The sequence below is a fragment of the Ictalurus furcatus genome, chromosome 19 (genome assembly GCF_023375685.1).
Source record: "Ictalurus furcatus strain D&B chromosome 19, Billie_1.0, whole genome shotgun sequence".
NCBI classification, from domain to species: Eukaryota; Metazoa; Chordata; class Actinopteri; order Siluriformes; family Ictaluridae; genus Ictalurus; species Ictalurus furcatus.
This window is the reverse complement of record NC_071273.1, coordinates 12,996,664-13,015,685: the sequence shown is the minus strand read 5'-3', so window position 1 is coordinate 13,015,685 and position 19,022 is coordinate 12,996,664. Positions and strand designations below refer to the sequence as shown.

Genomic DNA, 19,022 nt, shown 5'->3' with positions numbered 1-19,022 from the left:
TAGTGCACTATATATTCAACATGAAGCGATTTGAGATAGAGCCGATGTAACGAGGCCGCGATTGTACGACTACGGAAAGCGTGACGTGTCAAAACTTCCTCCTCCTTACTGGTATGCGTTTATCGGCATACGCGTTTCCCGCACCCCATGGGTGGATTCCTGCGAAAAGAAATCTGCAAAGATATTTTCAGGTTGTTTTTTTTTTTATTACAACATGCATAACAAAGCTAATCAAAATGACTGACTACTACCACTAACCTATTACCTACTAATATATATTTATATAATTTTTATATCTAACTATCAATGCACCGTTAAACAATTTCGAAAGTATGACCAACGATAATAAATGCAATCTCTCAAGATTTTGGTTATTAGTGCTTTCTTCCTTGCTAAAAAACAAAACAAAACAAGAAAGCAGGGATGAGTTTCAAAAGGGTCTTGACTGTCCACTAAAGTCCATTATATTTGTACATTATCAGTATGGCTTATCTAAAGTCATCTGTATTCACTTTCCACAATTTATTGCACTGGAAAAGCATTCACACCATTAATGTCTACGCTGAATACCAAGCCAGTAGATTATGTTGTCTACTGGCTTGGTGAACTGATCAAACACACTGTAGTAGACACAGTGGACTCTATATATTTGAAAGATTATTTCCAAGAAAGAAGATTTCCCAGAATGGTCATATTATATGGGAGACATTTTCCTGCAGTACACACCTCTGAACCAGGGTTCAACAACCATGACCAAATTTGGGAATAACAGTATTACTGATTAACCTGTGAAGATATTGTGCATGTGGATTTCCTTGCAGAACTGGTTTGACTCTCCTTACAAAACCTAGCTCTTCGTTCTTTGATTCACAAATAGGGCATTTGTAGTAACTACCTGAGTCAGGGGAAAAGAAACATGGAGTTGACAGCTACAAGTCACTCTATTACGATGAATAATGGGTTGAAAATCCCTCTTATGGGTATAGGGACCTATGGAGACCCTCGGACGGTAAGGGGCTATAAATTTACTTTTATAGTTAGTTAATTTATATTTTCTCACTCACTTTCCTGATGGCTTTTTTCTTCAGAGAACTTTATCTGTTCTGGCATGTTTTGACTGCATTTTATAGACTCCCAAAGGAACCGCATATAACGCGGTCAAACTTGCCATCGAGGTTGGATACAGGCACATCGATGGAGCTTTAGTGTATTTCAATGAGCATGAAGTGGGCCAAGCCATCCGGGACAAAATTGCTGATGGGACAGTGAAAAGAGAGGACATTTTCTACTGTGGAAAGGTAAAGGACAAGTTTGTTCTTCTTAGCTAAAAATCATTCCTTGCTGATTTGCTCATGGTCTCTGTGGGTCTCTGCTGGTAATTTGTTGCCTTCTATTGGTGGCATGTTATGTCTAGTGGATATCATTAAGGATTAATTATGGTAATGGTAATGATTTAAGGGTTAGCTGATGGTTTATAATGGAATTTGTAGTGGAAACCATTAGAATTTCTGTGATGGTTTTTTTCAGCAGGGTTGATGCATTAACATTTATGTTATATGAAGTTCTCAGTGAACTATTGAGCATAGGTGAAAAGTACTTCTAGTATTTGGACTTTGTTAAGCTGGTTTTACACTGTACAGTATTCAGCCTGATTTTGCTGTCGCAGCCAAAGTCCTACATCGTAAAGGATCACCTTTGGTCATGAGTCGAGATTAGTGCTCTGTTTATTAGTGGTCATCAACCCTGTTCTTGGAGAACTGTTGGAACACTGCTACAACACTCCTCTGAACCCCAGCTGTAGTAATATCATACACTTTCTGTCAAACTGTCAAATTGATTGACCCTAGGATTTATATATTTATATAGTTATTCCCCTGACTGACAGTTCTGTAGGCGCACCTAATTTATGGTAACCCTATCGATCTCAACATGTGTGTGTGTTTGCTCGCTACTGAACATTGTCTGTGTGACTGAGATAATGGGTATGTGTTTCATGGTTTTGTTGATCAGAAAATGATTAGGACATCTTTTGTTAAAGAGTTTGGTGTGAACTGTCCTTCTTACAGTTTTAATCCACACACAATGAATACATTTTGTGGTATAAGTGAATATTTGTTTCTGAAATTACTTTTGTGGTAAGTATTGTTTTATTTTGAAGCATAAGCATGGTTTAGGCGAATATGGATGATGTAAGAAAGTGTATCAAATGGTTAGCTATGATACGTGTATGTATTAATGGGATCAATCCATTTTGTGTAACTATGATGTTAGAAAATACTAGACCTGATGATTGAATGTGGTAGATGTATTAGAATTGTGGACATAAATGAACAGAATGTTGTTTGTGAAATAACTGAAATATTTTTTGATTACATTGTTGAGAAAACCCTGTGATGTGTATAAAATTTTCACACAGTCCCTCGATGTTATATGATACCATTGTTCTCTTTTACTGAAATAAAACCCAAAACACTTAAACCGTCGGCGTTATTCTTTGTGGAGACTGAGGTGTTTTAAATTAGATTTCTCTATGTTCTATATGACCTTTCTACAGTATTTGCCATTCAGTCCTAGTTTCCAGCCATCATTATAGCATGGGAAAGGTTGAGAAAAGTACAGATTGTTGCACATTACATTTAGTAAACCAGTTGAAGGAATAAAATGAAAAGTGTCATGTATCCGTTGTGATATCTGATAACAAACTACACACGAAATTTATGTTGAGAAAATTCGGCTTGCTCTTTGTTCCCAAATAACATTGGACCAGATCAACAGTTTACAGCAACTGTCCACACTTATTTTATCTGTAGTACAATGGTTACAATTACTGAATAAGCTAGAGGAAGAGAATATGTAGCTTTACTGTTCATTGGAACCTTATTTTTTATTTGGGTCTGTCTTGATTCCTTTTCATATTTAGTTTTTTTTAATATATATTTTTTTTAATGAAGTATCTTCAACCTAGGAGAGTCTGTCATCTAACATAATGTATGTATGTAGGAACATGGATTCACCCTTTCACCATGCTCTCCACTGTCACCATAATTGAAAAGAAAGTCAAACATGTTTACTGTTCGAAGGTCGGGCAGTGCCAGAGTAAGGAAGATAAAAGCACATCACCTGTTTAGATTATCTATGATTAGGTTCACATTCAGTTAAACAATGAAGCCAGGGTTACGTCTATTTCTTCCACAGATGTCCTCAGAAGAAATTGATGACCAATTCCCTAGGCATTGTGCCTCAATTTAAAATAAACACTCACATGCAGATACAGAAGGTATGATGTGAGTTCCACCAATGAATCATCATGATGTAGAGATTTGTTTTAAGTCAATTACTTTCACATCATATGAAGAAAAACGTAACTTCATACATTAGACGTATTGTAGAGTAGCATTACTATACATTTTGTCTGAAAATTAAGCTTAATTTTTGACAGGTTTTTGAATGTTTTCAGATAGAGAAATCTGTGAGAGCTATGTTCGGATGCTCCCAAGTTGACGTAGAACTCCTAAGAATTATATCACACTAGTTACTCTTGTATAATCTTTCCATGCCATCGTGCTCTTTGCCAGACAAAGCCATTCACAAAACATATTTGACACTTGGCCTAATTCTAAAATCACCAGATACCAAATGTACAACAGTTTTGTCTTGCTGTCATTACAAAATGAAAATGTTTAAACTTCATGTAATGTAGTCATGGAGGTTGTGTACATTTTTCACACTACATTAACGGGTGGGGGTCCTTATAGACTGTGGAACAGAAATGTACTCAATGTGTCTCCACCAATTAATTTCACATTGGAGTACAACCATTTTTCTTTTTTACCATTATGGACGAAACACCCGTTTCTTTTAAAACATCATCTATAAATGTTTTTCTACCTCCTAAAGAACCCTTGGACTTAAGAGACAATGTTTGGAGTTGGTAACACCCTGCCCAGGGTTAAACAACAACATCTTTACAATATTTACATCTTCATGAAGAATTTTTGTCAAACTAACATCTTGGGTTTTTTCTTTGAGCAAAAGTCAGGTCCTCTCTCATTTCAACAGGTCCTCTCGTTGGTGAAATACACAGCAGTCTTCTAGGGGTGTTAGGAGTTCTCAGAGCAGCCATTGAAACAGATAGTTTCAGAGTTTCTTCTGTGTTTTAACTACAACGTCCTAACCGTTAGTTAAATACTGAGACGCATGACTCTCCCCTTAATTTATTAACATAAACACATTTGTAATCATTCTGTTCAGCAAACCCCTAGAAAACACATCTCTATCTCACACAGACAAACAACTGCCAGGAAAGATCACACATTCAGATCAAGCAGTGTTACCAGAGGTCATAAATTTACACCATCTACAGAACTGCCAGCCAAGGGTACATGGGATGTCAAACTATAGACAAAATCTTATGTATTTAGGGGTAGTTCTGTGTAGTGTCTAAGTATCCTTGCTGGTGAGCCATTTTCCAGAAAAACTTGTTTATAGTTTAAACAAAACGCACGATTCTTTTAAAACATCATCTTTTAATCGTTTTTACCTCCTAAAGAACCATGTTTAGAAGATATGTAATAAATATTTTTTAAATTTCTTCTGACATATTGTCATCTCAGTCTCAACAAAGAATAACGCTGATGGTTTAAGTGTTTTGGGTTTTATTTCAGTAAAAGAGAACAATGGTATCATACAACATCGAGGGACTGTATAAATTTTATAGACATCATAGTGTTTTCTCAACAATGTAATCAATAAATATTTCAGTTATTTCACAAACAACATTCTGTTCATTTATATCCACAATTCTAATACATCTACCACATTCAGTCATCAGGTCTAGTATTTTCTAACAGCAAAATGGATTGACCCCATTAATACATACACGTATCATAGCTAACCATTTGATACACTTTCTTACATCATCCATATTCGCCTAAACCATGCTTATGCTTCAAAATAAAACAATACTTACCACAAAAGTAATTTCAGAAACAAATATTCACTTATACCATAAAATGTATTCATTGTGTGTGGATTAAAACTGTGAAAAGCACAGTTCACACCAAACTCTTAAACAAAACATACCCTAAGCATTTTCTGATCAACAAAACCATGAAACACATACCCATTATATCAGTCACACAGACAATGGTTAGTAGCACACACACACACACACACACACACACACACACACACACACACACACGTTGAGATGGATAGGGTTACCAATAGTCATAAATTAGGTCCTCCTACAGAACTGTCAGTCAGGGGAACACAGAGGGTCATCAATCAATCAATTTGACAGTAAGTGTATGATATTACTACTTCCAGCAATAGGAGGAGAGCATATGATTACACACAACTCCGGCTACAGTTACAAACAAACACAGTAATGGTGATTACGTAAACCTGTGTTGTTTGTTTAATAAAAGATCAAAAGGACAAACAATAAAGACAACTTTCACAGCCTTCTTTGCTCATATTTACCAAGGGTGCCAATATTAGTGAAGGGCACTGTATAACAAAGTTTGTATTAAAAAAATAGGATGCCTAAGACTTTTGCACAGTACTGTATGTTTATGTATATATATTATGTATATTTATGCATTCACAGGCACAGAACTGACCACCAAAGCAGAAACTTCATCTCACCAATATCTATTATAACATTTGTAATAAAATATACATTTACAGATATAATTAAATTTTCATTGTTTTTTCGAGGCAATATGATATGACAACTACAGAGCGTTACCTTAAAAAGGTGAAAGTTTTCCAAATTTGACCTAGTCTTATAAACCTTCTAGATGTTTCCAGTGATCCTTGGTATGTTGTTGTATGATGTAATTTTTTTGTCATAAATGTTTATGTATACATTTTTAAATATAAATTTCTTGATGGTCGCACTGAATGATATTTTATCTTGAAAATGAACAACTTTGGATATCTTTCATTAGTGAATTATGAAAGAATTATAAATACAAATGGTTTGCAGTTTTGTTCATTAAAGCAGAACACCAAATGTGGCACAATAAAAACAAAGAAGGGATTTAGAGCAATTTCAAACAAATTGTGAACTAATGTTTGGATGGACACCATATGATATTTTGCAAAATACATTTTCATTTATTATCTATAAACATTTGATACCGCAACCACTTGACTTTGAGTGAGGACTATTATCCACTTACTAGTCTAACTGTAATTAACAGTTTATAAGAAGTTTGAAGAAGAGGTACTAATACAATCCCTGCTCAGAATCCTAACCTTAACCTTTGTAACTATTTATCCTACAAATATTTATGGATTTGCAAGACTTCTCATTTCAGTAATTTCTTTTAAAATCATTTACTTTTTGCTTTGAAATATTTATGTACCCTAAAGAAAGGACACTTTCTTGTATAATTTTGACCTGCTACTCCACTTTAAATTGATTTTGACATACTTTTATTTTCTCCTTCTGCTGAGTTCATTTCCACAAAATCTAGCCATAGTGTTTTCTTTCCTGTCCCAGTTATGGAACACATTTCATCCTCCTGAGCTTGTAAGACCAGCACTGGAGCGAACTCTCCAAGCTTTGCAGTTGGACTACGTGGATCTCTACATCATCGAACTCCCAATAGCTTTTAAGGTCCTTAGACCATCCACACATCATCCACAATTTATTGTAATGCAGAAAATCCACCAACAGATATGTCACTTACATGTAAAATGATTGTATATGGTTTTGTTTTGATTTTCCTAGCCAGGCGATACTTTCTATCCAAAAGATGAGAGTGGGAAGTCTATTTACCATCAGACAGACCTTTGTGCCACATGGGAGGTATGTGAATGTGCTGGTTAGATTAGATTTTAAAGTGAGACTGTTCATTTTTGTGTTCTGTTCACTACTTAACAGTGTTGCATCCTAAAATAACGTATGTAAAATAACGGCGTTCTAGAACCTACGTAGTGCTCGATATGACTAAGTTAGATTCAGCCACAACAGGATTAAGTTCGATTAATGCCTGTTTGGAAATCTGTAACAAAATTATGATACATAATTTTCGATTAGTAGAATATTACCATACACAAAGTCTGTATTAAATGACACATTTATTCAGGCAAAATACAGAACCACTCGTTAATGAGAATTCCCTACCCCCTCAGTGCGTGGCTCACATTTAGTATCAGCTCGGCTCACTTGGAACCTCGACCGAGGTGGTACTAAAAAAAAAGCACCAGGTATCAGGTACTATTCACAGTGGAAAGCCCCCAAAAAACGAGCAGAGTCGAGTCAAGTCAAGCCGTACCATGCAGTGGAAAAGTGCCATAAATTGACCTCAGATTTGCAAACACCAGACTCTCAGCTCAAAACCATCTCAGTAATCTTCATCTTCATGTTTTTACTGAGAATAGCATGATCTAAACTCTCACAGAGAAACATTTTATAAAACATTAATATTAAACTTTCTTTTAAAATGATTTGCAAAAAGTGTGTTGTGTGATAAAATGCTTTGTGCTTTACATTGATGAAGGTGTAAGATCTAACACAGTCTCTTCATCTTCATGTTTTTACTATTGTTATACCTTTTAAAAAATTTACACAGGTCATTTTGACCTGAACGGAACAAGTCAGGGTCAGCAATATCAAAATATTGAAAAGTGCATGTAAACAAAGCATTTATAAGGCCTTTTAAAAATGTGTGGAGTTTTCCTAAATGCAACCGTTTTCTCACCTGTTTTTAATCTTTTCCACTTCTCAGGCGTTAGAGGCCTGTAAAGATGCAGGGTTGGTAAAATCTCTCGGCGTGTCTAACTTCAATAAGCGGCAGCTGGAGCTGATCCTGAATAAGCCAGGTCTAAAGTACAAACCTGTGTCGAATCAGGTAATCCTCCATAGCATGCTACACGTGGCAGATGAGTGGAAAGCTTTTTCTTGTCCCTTAATGTTGCTTGTACTGATGCAGTTATTTTTTTAGATACTCTTATCCATGTACTTTTTTTTAAATCATAGATTGAATGCCACCCGTACTTCACTCAGCCTAAAATGATGGAATTTTGTAAGCAGAATGAAATTGTGATTGTTGGATACAGTCCTCTAGGAACATCCAGAGACCCATCTTGGTATAAAATACTTCTTTATTTCACAATTAGATTGATTCATTTCGCAGAAGCTTCTGCCGAACAAATAAAGAAGGACGGACAGACAACCTGAAAAAAATAAGGCGTCGGAGGCCAAAAAAAGAGTTTCGTGTGTAAGAATTTCTTGTAAATTACAAATTGAGTGCAGATTTTATTTTCATTGACATTCCTTATGGAGAATTTAATTTTCTTTTTGTCAATAACACATGTATCTATAAACATTGAGCATCATTTAGTAAAGTTGTGTGTAAATGTTTTTGTAGGCCAAACTAACTAGAGATTCCTCTCAGATTGATAAAAGTTAAATGTAAATCCCCAGTGCATTCAGGGCACAGTTGATTTACATTCAGTTTCAAGAACATAAACTTGGGTCTTCAGCACATAGGTTTATAGACCTGTGCCATACACTGTCTATAAACTGGACAACATAATCTCTATATAAAATTGCAGTAATTCATTTTAATTATATGATTTGAAGCCTATTGATCGTGGTTCATATTAATGAGTCTCCGGAATTCATAAATCTACACAAACTCAGGAGCTCTTGTGGGATACAAATGTTTTTCTGAAGTAACTGAATGTTCATACCACATTTCTTGTGTAAATGCAAGAAATGTGGTATGAATGTGGTATGATTTAAGAATGAATTCTTTAATATTCCAGCCCATTGAACCAAGTTGTTGCTATTTGTTTGAAAAAAAGGACCAATTTGTGAACAAGGATGAATAGTTTAGCACTCATTTCTTTTTCTGTGATACAGGGTGAATTTAAAGTGCCCCCCTTTGCTGGAGGATGAGCTTCTGGTGTCCATTGCTAAAAAGTATAAAAAGAGGACAGCACAGGTTGTGCTTAGATTCAATGTGCAGCGAGGTGTGGTGGTCATTCCCAAGAGCTTCAGCCCGAATCGTATCAAGGAGAACTTTGAGGTTTGTATACTCTCAGAAAGGAGCAATCTATAGTTGAGGACTACACTTACTTGAAAAAATTAATAAGACATACAGGTTGTTAGGCTTCTTTGAGGTTCTACAGTTGTTTCTTCATTATCACAATTAACCAAAATGGTTAAAATATTTTAAGATATTAGTAGTGGAAAAAAAATTCTATAAATGTGACTGAAAAGAAAAGTAAAAAGAAAATGTCTGAATGTGATTCACCTGCCTCAATTTTTCAGGATTCCTGCTGTTTGTATTGGACTTATGCATTTATTTTAGCAGTTTTTTCAGTTATTTCCTTTTCACGCTTTTAGTCTTTTATAGTGTCTTTCCATTTCTGTATTCAATTTGGTTTTCAATTTTAGTAGTATCTTCTTATCCCCTTCTCCAGCTCTCCAGCAGTCAGTTTTAAGTCTTTTGACTGCTGTTTTCTTGAGTTAAGGCTGTATGGCTTAACAGAGTAAATGTGTGTTAAACATTGTGTAGGATAAGCAGTATAGAAAATGAATGGATGGATGTTAACAAGGAAGCAAGCTTTTGAACTTGCAAACAAAGTTAACTGCAGTGTCCTTTGCTGTAATATGTATTAAGTATTAATTAAATTATTTTTTATTTATTTTTTAATTCACCAAGAAAACAAGGTGAAAACAAAATTTGGTATTGTGAAGTTGGACAGTGGTGGTGTAATGATTTATTGGTTCAAATCACTGCACTGGTGATATGCAATATTTACTGCAATATTTATGATACGATTGCACGAGTTCAAAACAATAACGAGTAATGTGGAAAAAAATTTGGGAGACATTAATGCATGAATGGATATGGATGTCTCGGTATAATTAGCTGATAATTAGCTGTCTCATATTGTCTCTGGAAAAAGAGATTGTCCAAGCTGTAATGTATTTATCTTTTTTGCTAGATATTTGACTTCTCTTTGACTGATGATGAAATGAAAGCAATTGAAGGGCTTAACAAGAACATTCGCTTTGTGGAGCTTCTCATGTAAGTCATTAATACACACAGCTATTAACTTACATGTATTTTCATTTATTTAACAGATATTTTATCCAAAGTAGTGAACATGTGAAAGTGTTCATGAGCTGACTGAGATGTGTTTTAGCAGGTTAAATATTAAGCAGTGGAAGTGAGACTTGGACCCACTGAAGAAATTGAATTGAGCCTAATCACTGTTTCTCTGTTCATAGGTGGAGTGATCATCCTGAATATCCATTCCATGAAGAATATTAAAGCAGTTTTATATAAGCAACAAAATTAACAACAATGCATGATAGAAAGGTGACATTTTTTGTTGCATTATTATCAGCATGCTCCTTGTACATTTCAGTGTAACCTTTTACTATCACCTCATAGATTACGGTAACATTTAATACAATTGAATAATTGCAAATAAATAATTTCATCACACAAATCACTTCTCCTTTTGTTTATTCACTGAGTTCAGGCTGGATGTATTAACATATTGTGCAAAATACATATAAGCATGTCAGTCCACCTGTATGTGGAAGGTTTATTTTGTGGTTTTCAAGCAAATGACATCTAATAAGGTAGAATTAATTCAGAACCAGATAAAACAGGGGAAGCAGTAATATTTTTATACATTGGAGAAGATTATACATTTAGGTTGTACCCTTTAAAGGATGTTTTATAGAAGAGTTGTGTTAAGCCCTTTCATATATATATATATATATACACACACACACACACACACACACACACACACACACATACACACACATACACACACATACATATATATATATATATATATATATATACACACACACATATTATATATATATATATATATATATATATATATATATATATATATATATATATACAGGGGTTTCAGAACATTAAAAGATACAACCTTCAGTAGAGGGGGAAAGGTCATGCACAACATGAGCTGCTGAACCCTCTGGAGTTTTTTGTTTTTAAAATGAGATAAACCTCAGGAAGCAACACCAAATCTGTAAAAATGTCATGGTGAACTCAAGTCAACTATAAATAGCGAAGAAACCAGTTTCGAAGAACAAAGCAAATGAAAGGAAGGCAGCACTGAGGAACTTTCTGCATACTGAGTGGATCCTAACACTGGAGCAGACAAGAGAAGAGAGAGAAAGAAAAAAAACAGAAACTAGAGAAACAACAGGAAACTACATCAAATCTTTCCTAGCACAACAAAAATTATTAATTCATTGGATGAAAAATAACTAAAAATGGACAACTAACCAAACAACATCAGAAATAAAACAACAAAGGTGAAACAGGACAGAAGAAATAACTGGATTCAAAGCAATCAACAGAGGCCTTCAACCTTGTAAGCAAATAAGAACTCTTATTCTCACATAGTACTTTTGTAAGAACAAATTGACTAAGCATCAGGTCAATTCGCGGCTGTTCATCCCTTTTTCAGAACGGGAAGAAGGTTCCATTCAGACTACGTTCACGTCTGCTAGGACTGATGGCCTCAACTGTCTCGGTTATTCCGCTGGGAATGTTGCAAATGAGAGTTTCAGCACGGGATAGCAATGCAATTTTTGTGTCCAAAACGCCACCGCAACCACAAATTGATAGTATCATCACTCTGTGTGTGCGCTCTCTGTCACTGGAGGGATTGTGTGTTTCTTGAGTCAGGGACTCTGCTTGTGGCAGTTTCTCTAAGAAAGGTCACTCACAGGTTGGGGTGCAGTGTGCGAGGGCAGAATAGCGAAAGGGAGATGGCCCGTCTCGCTACAGAATGCATACATAAACTTCCAAGAATGGTTAACAGTGTTTCTGCAGTTCATTAGGAACCACCACATTTTGATCAGCTCAGACAACACAATGGTAGAAGCACACATTCTCCTCAGCTTCACAGGCTGGCACAGAAGCTGATTGTGTGGGACATGAAGCATTTTCATTCATTACGGTGGATTACTATATGCTATATGCTATGGATTACTCATAGTAACTCTCAAAACTAATCCAGCATTTGTGCCTAAAGTCCATGCACTGTGTCACTAGGTGGACAGAACGAAGGCACTAAGGAAGAGTAATCAGCTATTTGTTTCATGGGCTGATTCTCATAAGGGTAAACCTATATCACGTCAGCACCTGTCCCATTGGGTAGTGGAAGCTATTATATTAGGTTATAATAGCATGGGATTCGGTCCTCCGGAAGGGCTGAGGGCTCATTCTACATGTATGGCTACCTCATGGGCATTTAAGGGCGATTCGGTTCAGGACATATATGTGGCAGCAAGTTGGGCTTCGCCTCACACATTTGTCTGATTTTATAGACTAGATGTCAGAGATCTATCAATGGCTCATTCTGTCCTAAGTGTGTAAAAAAAACACCACTCGTTCATGAGATGTTTTTTGCTTTTTGTTCACATATATTCCTGTTTCTATTCAGAGTATAGTTATATTAAATGTTTATTATACATTCATCACAGAGTTGGTTGACATGCCTGCTTCAGACAGCATATCTGCAATACGGGAGTTGTCTATATCCCATAGTGTGATACCAAGCGAATGTTTGAAAGAGAAATTAAGGTTATGTACGTAACCCCGGTTCTCTAATAACATTAGTGAGGTATCACACCACACTTCCCTCCTTGCAGTGGCACGGAGAGGAGATATGATGAGAATGAAGTGGGGACCGCTTGCAACAATATGTATGTCAACTGACAGACGTGGTGTAATTGGTGTGTCCAGGATTGGTCACGCCCAAGGTGTTTCCCATACTGAGATGCCGAGCGAATGTTTGAAAGAGAACATGCTATTTCCAGGCCCAGGAAAATGTGCTTATATGTGGGGACCTAAATGCAAGAACAGAATTTACTGACACACAAGGTACTGTAATAAGTGCATTAATAGTAAACTGAACTGTAACATTAGCACACAACCAAGTAAGCTGTATCACATCAGAAAGCAATACAGATGGACTAAAAACAGCACAGAGAAGTACCAGAAAGCAATAGGCAGCCAAACAATATGAATGCTCCTAGATAACTTTCTGGATACCACCTATGCTCATACTAAAGAAGGGGTCAATCTGGCTGTGAAAGATGTAAATGACCTATTTGAAGAAACAGCAAAACTAAAGATGAAAAATAGACAAAACCACATATCCAACAGCGACAATAATCCGTTCGACCTATATTGCCAAAATATTAGGAAAAAAGTCAGAACATTGTCTAATAAAAAACACAGAGATCCAAATAACACAGAGATTCGCCTCCATTACTGTGAAACACTAAAACAATACAAGCAAACACCAAAAAAGCACAACTGACAAAAATTGAGAAATCAATCAATACAAACCAATTCTGGACAATTGGAACAACCTGAAAAAAAAACCTTATTGACAAATATTAATACAGCATGCTCTCCTACTTTAGCTCATGAGTTTATGAGTTCTTTCTCTCTCCTGAAAACACTGTGACCTTTTACTTGTCTCCTTGACAACCCATATCACAGGAATGTGTTTTTCTCTCCTAGTTTCTCTTATCTTGCACCTGGTACAGGACATACCAACGGCCCACCATTTTACCTTGAACAATGAGCATACTTTTGCTAAGGCACCTGACTGTGATTGTCTGATATAAAAACGCTCATCTTTTTGAATAAACTGATAGACTTTGCTATCTGACCTTGTGTGTGTGTGTGTGTGTGTGTGTGTGTGTGTATGTGTGTCTTATGGCAACTCTCCCAAGCTCTCAAAACAGGACATAGCTGTGGCAGTGTGAAGGCGCCTTTTATTCTCATCCTCATCAATTTCCTATTTTATATTTTCTACAACCTCAAAAGATTTTCTAAGATTCATCATGAAGTATTAGAAATCAAAAATAGTGAAATATGGGAAAACCATTTTCAAACTCTGTTTGACAAAGTTGAAACTAGCACAAATTGTAAAAAAACAAAACAAAACAAAACAAAACAAAAAAAACAACCAACCAAACAAACAAACAAACAAAAAAACTACAATTAATAATCAAAGACAATCAAAATGATCTAGACTTACCCATTACAGAAAATGAACTCAAAAACCAAATTAAGACCATAAAACCCAAAAAAGCATCTGGACCTGATGGAATATGAAATGAAATGATAAAACATACCAAATCCTAAATTCCAATTGTCCATACTAAAAGTGTTCAATATTGTTCTAAGTGTAGGACACTTCCCTGACATCTGGAATCGAGGGCGGATAACAAATTTGACCAAAATAATGACAGGGGCACTTGTGTGAGCAGCAACCTGGGAGTTATTTTGTAGTATAATAAATTCTAGACTTCTGGAATTCCTTACAACACACAATGTCCTGAGTAGAAGTCAAACTGGATTCTTACCAAATTTTCGCACATCTGACCACATCGACATCTTACATACTCTAATTTTAAAAATACGTTGTCCAAAACAAAAGGAAATATTTTGCCTGTATTACGGACTTTAAAAAAAGTGTTTGACTCTATCTGGCACCAAGGATTATTTTATTAACTTACTGAATGTGGCATAGAGGGGAAAACCTATGACCTTATTAAATCAAGGTACACTGAAAGTAAATGCGGAATAAAAATTAACAATAAATTAACAAAATATCTTCCCCAGGAGCGCAGGTTGAGACAGGGCTGCTGCCCAATGTTATTCAACATTGAATACATAAAAGAACTGGTGAGCAGTCTGGAGCGTTCAGCAGCCCCGGTCTCACTCTGTAGGACTCAGAAATCAAATGCATGCTCTATGCAGATGACCTGGTCCTGCTGTCTCCCACTTCAGCAGAATCTGGACCTGCTGGAGCAGTACTGCCAGACTTGGGCCCTGGCAGTAAACCTCAAAAAGACTCAAATCATGACCTTTCAGAAAAGATCCACATCCCAGGGAACACATTCACATTAGGAAATAACCACATAACTCGCTCATCACACTATAACTATCTAGGATTTCCACAGGCAACTTCAACTCTGCAGAGAATGAACTGAGAGATAAAACCCACAGGGCATGTTATGCAATCAAAAGACAATGTCCTTTAGAAATTCCTGTTAGAACTTGGCTGAAAATATTAGACTCAGTAATTGAGCCGATTGAACTCTGTGCAGTGAGGTGTGGGATCCTCTATGGGATTCACTTCCCGTCTAATAATCTACAATTATATTGCACAAAACTGAAACATCAATTCAAAGATTTCTGAATCGCACACAAAATCATGTTTTCATTGGTTTCCTTGCTCATGTATAGTTTTTTTTTCTTTCCCTTTAGAAGCTTATACTGTTTCCCCCTTCGCACTTGTTTCCACATTCTCCACTCGGTTTTCCAAATGTTGCAGTTCGAGTTTCATGTAAATCAGGGTGGGAGTTAGCATCACCATTGGTCCACTACAGCTCCTCCTCTAGCCAATCAATCGAAGAGGGGAGTTGACGTCACACCACTGCGACTCATGGCAGTTGTGTTCAGAGACATATATAGACACCTTTTTTTGTTGACTGTTGAATAGTAGGACAACAGTAATACATTTCAGTTTATATTATAATCTATACTGCCGTTTTTCTGCAAACCCGGCTTTTATGACAAGCTCATCGTTTCGGCTGAAGTTAGTAGTTAGTGATCTTACTGTAGTTAGTTGGCTGGTTAACCTTTCTCACACGGATGGTTTCCCAAAGAGAAACAGTTGAGGCAGAGGGAAGTAGATGTAAGAAGGGAAGGTGTTTCCGCAAGTGAGCACTTCAAGCCGGAGGACTTTGACAGGACAGGACAGGACAGGACAGGATAGGACAAGAGATGGAGATAAACCACCTGTCTTCAGTTTCCCCACTCATCTCCAAACAGTAGGTGTATTGATAGGCTATAATGATTTAATAGCTTCTCATCAAATCGTGGCCTGTTGTTGTTGTTGTTGTTGTTATTATTATTATTATTATTATTATTATTATTATTATTATTACCACTGTAACTGGAAATGTTTTACCGGATGCATAAAGGATTATCTTATGATTTTTGTAATTGTGTGTTTGAGTATATCTGTTTCCTTTTATTGCTAATAAAATATAGAAAGCAGACTGACTGCCAGTGTCTCACTATTTGATTTGTATTTGCCGATTTTGTTCCATTTTGGTGCAATGATGGTCAATTGTTAGTAATTAAAGATGCACTATTTCGATTTTTTTTTCTTCAGTATTTAAAAATGAACGAGCTTTGTTAACAGACTTCTGACCTGGAGCCCAAGAAAAGCTAAAATATGGGGTTGAAGACAGAAAAATCCATTTCCACAATGAAAAAAAAACCTTTATGCACATTTCATGTATATTCAATTATATTACATTAGGGATCTCTCAGCATTTATTAACCAAGAAAAATAAACTAAATCCATGCTTGACAAGCGTGGGTTTTCACAATTCCTTGTGACAAGTAATAATTTTCCAAGTCTAACTATCTAGATTCTAAGTAACTGGAGACATAACTATTTGAAATAAACCATTGAAATCGTTTGAGAAATGTAATCGTCATTGCGGTTTTTATCCAGAAAAACCGCAGCTCCTCTGTTTACTTGCATTAGATTATAGATTATGACGCTAAAGCCCACCCTGATTTACATGAAACTCGAACTGCAACATTTGGAAACAAGCGCGAAGGGAAAAACACAGCATAATAGTTAAAAAAAAAAAGAAAGAAAGAAAGAAAGAAAACATGTTTTTGTGTGCGATTTATTTGTGCAATATAATTGTAAATGCGTTTTTAAATGCTTATTATTTTTCGATCCGTGACCGCAATACTTTTGACGGAAAATGAATATTATAGATCCCAAACTGCTGAGATTTACTGTTCACTTAATTCCGCCTCACTATATAACATTAAAATCCAATCCATGTTTTTTCTCACGGCCAACAAAAAAGAAACTTGTGCCCCCTCTAGTGTACAAACAGCGAAATTGCAATGTTATGAAGGTCAAATACATGACATCCAATCAAATTATCCTATCTTTCGCGGTCAAAACGGCATCCACTCAGCAGTCCTGCGTCAGTGTGCATATTACCGCAGGTCATTTATCGCCAGCACACATGTGATGAAATCACATAAGTAAGTAATAGCTTGTAACATTAAAATGGAGAAATGGCTCCAAGAACACTTCACACAACCACAAAAAGCCCCTCTACTTCCAGCGTTGCTGATCCACACAGTCCTGTGACAACAGTAGCCCAGCTCCCTCTAACACCACATCTATACCCACTGCTACTAGCCCAGTTCACACTGATATACACACAGCAGTGTAACCGAAGATGAAATGCCACCTCTTCTTCACCAGCAATTTGCAGAAAAACCTTCAAAGAGGCACAGATATGATGAGAAATATTTCTTTGGGCTTTGTGACAGTGAAGAAAATCCACAGCCATATGTGACAAAGTGCTCTCTTATAACAGCATGAAACCAGCATTTAAATCTCGACAATTAAACCTCGAGAGTCATCTACAGTGCACCAGGCCTCCTCACCCAACATCACTAATTGCCTGACCTCACTGATGCTCTCTAACTCCATATTAATGCCATGACTTTAGAACAGGACGTTCAAGAAGCACATAGGTGTCATGGTCAGGTGTCCACATACTTGTGGCCATATTGTGTATGTTTTTGTAGAATGACAATTTGTTTGCATTTATTTAAAAGGTGCAACTGTCAATTCCTTACTTGTAGAACATCAAATAAATTAATAATTCATTAAAAAAACTAAACAAACCATGGATTTAAGCCATGACCTTTAAAAAACAAGCGTTTTTAAAGTCGCTGAAAAAACCCGTTTGGAAAACTATTTTGTACCTGTTGGGTACACAAAATGGCACTAAGTCATCGCATTAAACTCTGGGATTTCATAAGCACTGGATGTACTTTTTACAGTAAAACCACAAAACCCCAGGTAAACACTGTCACAGTTCAGCTTGGGTGTGTCACATCCCATAATAATTGGCAATTGTGTCTCCCTTGGCAACGTGAACAACCCGACAACAGGAGTGGAAGACATCAGATAGTTATGATGCCGTGTGTGTGTGCATGTACGGCAGTTTATTCCTAGACAAACTAGGTTCAGATAAAGTCTAAAAACTCAGTGACAAGCACCCTGAGTACTGCTGAAGTTAGACAAATTAACTGCTGGGACTTGTTGCTCTGAGGCTCGGCTGTGACTGGGAGCAGCTTGTGTAGTCTGAACTGGAGCCGGAGAGGGAACCGCTCCATCGTCTGGTTTGCAAATCCCTAATTTATTTGGTTATAAATAAAAACACAATGCCAACCTTTCCAGAGTATTTGTATCCAGGTACAGAGGGGAAAAAAGAAAGAAAAAAAAGAACCAATAGTATGATCGATAGCACTCTTGGCCAAAATAAGGACGGTGTCCTGAAACTGAGTTGATTAAATGATATTAAACTGGGGGTAAAAAAATTGCTAGACAGATATGTAAAGATGCATGTATGTATATGAAAATATGTAACAATTTAAATATAATATACAGACGTGACTGCCACATTGGCCATTGGAGCACACACAGGTGCATCGTTTAGTAAAACGTCCTTGACTTGTACAACATCTGTAAGAAACATCTGTAAGTAACTATTTGTAACGCAACTGGCGTTTCCTGACGCTTTGGGCGGGGATTTCCCGGCAGCCTTTGCAAGCAAGACTTTAGCAACTGTAATCTGTTCAATTATAGAAATAAAAAAAAATGGTTAATTTGGCTATTTTCTCTTCCATACGTACTTATGAGTGAATACGAGGCAGTTAAACGTGTGTGATACACATTTCTAGAAATGGAAATGATTGGTGAAATTCACTTCCGGCACCAATGTGACGTAGTCAGTTCTCTGTAGCATCAACAGCGTCAGTTAGCTTACCTGGCTAACCAAACCGCTCAGGACAAAGCGCATTGTGTGTTACGTCACGAAGGCAATAAATAAAAAAAATAAACCTGTTTACTATAAA

At 36.4% G+C, this 19,022-nt stretch overlaps 1 protein-coding gene across 3 annotated transcripts; it reads left to right on the top strand.

Annotated features, from left to right (window-relative positions):
- The first annotated feature begins 83 nt into the window (after window positions 1-83).
- LOC128623367 (aldo-keto reductase family 1 member D1) lies at window positions 84-10,482 on the top strand. Of its 3 annotated transcripts, none has more exons than XM_053650397.1 (9): window positions 84-191; window positions 1,131-1,298; window positions 6,512-6,628; window positions 6,743-6,820; window positions 7,743-7,865; window positions 7,994-8,103; window positions 8,882-9,047; window positions 9,973-10,055; window positions 10,259-10,476. In XM_053650397.1, the coding sequence occupies exons 1-9, from the start codon at window positions 114-116 to the stop codon at window positions 10,299-10,301; spliced, it is 966 nt and encodes a 321-aa protein (XP_053506372.1). In that variant the 5' UTR covers window positions 84-113; the 3' UTR covers window positions 10,302-10,476. The 3 variants fall into 3 exon arrangements, with proteins under 3 accessions (XP_053506372.1, XP_053506371.1, XP_053506370.1); XM_053650396.1 differs by lacking the exons at window positions 84-191; window positions 7,994-8,103 and adding exons at window positions 261-1,009; window positions 8,134-8,234; XM_053650395.1 differs by lacking the exon at window positions 84-191 and adding an exon at window positions 286-1,009 and having other exon boundaries at window positions 10,259-10,482.
- The last annotated feature ends 8,540 nt before the right edge of the window (window positions 10,483-19,022 follow it).

Bases quoted from the DNA above. Each gene is read 5' to 3' on its own strand.
- LOC128623367 (XM_053650395.1), top strand. From the start codon at position 917: ATGGAGTTGACAGCTACAAGTCACTCTATTACGATGAATAATGGGTTG. The intron at 1,299-6,511 runs GTAAAGGACAAG...TTCCTGTCCCAG, and splicing joins ACATTTTCTACTGTGGAAAG to TTATGGAACACATTTCATCC. The intron at 6,629-6,742 runs GTCCTTAGACCA...TGATTTTCCTAG, and splicing joins AACTCCCAATAGCTTTTAAG to CCAGGCGATACTTTCTATCC.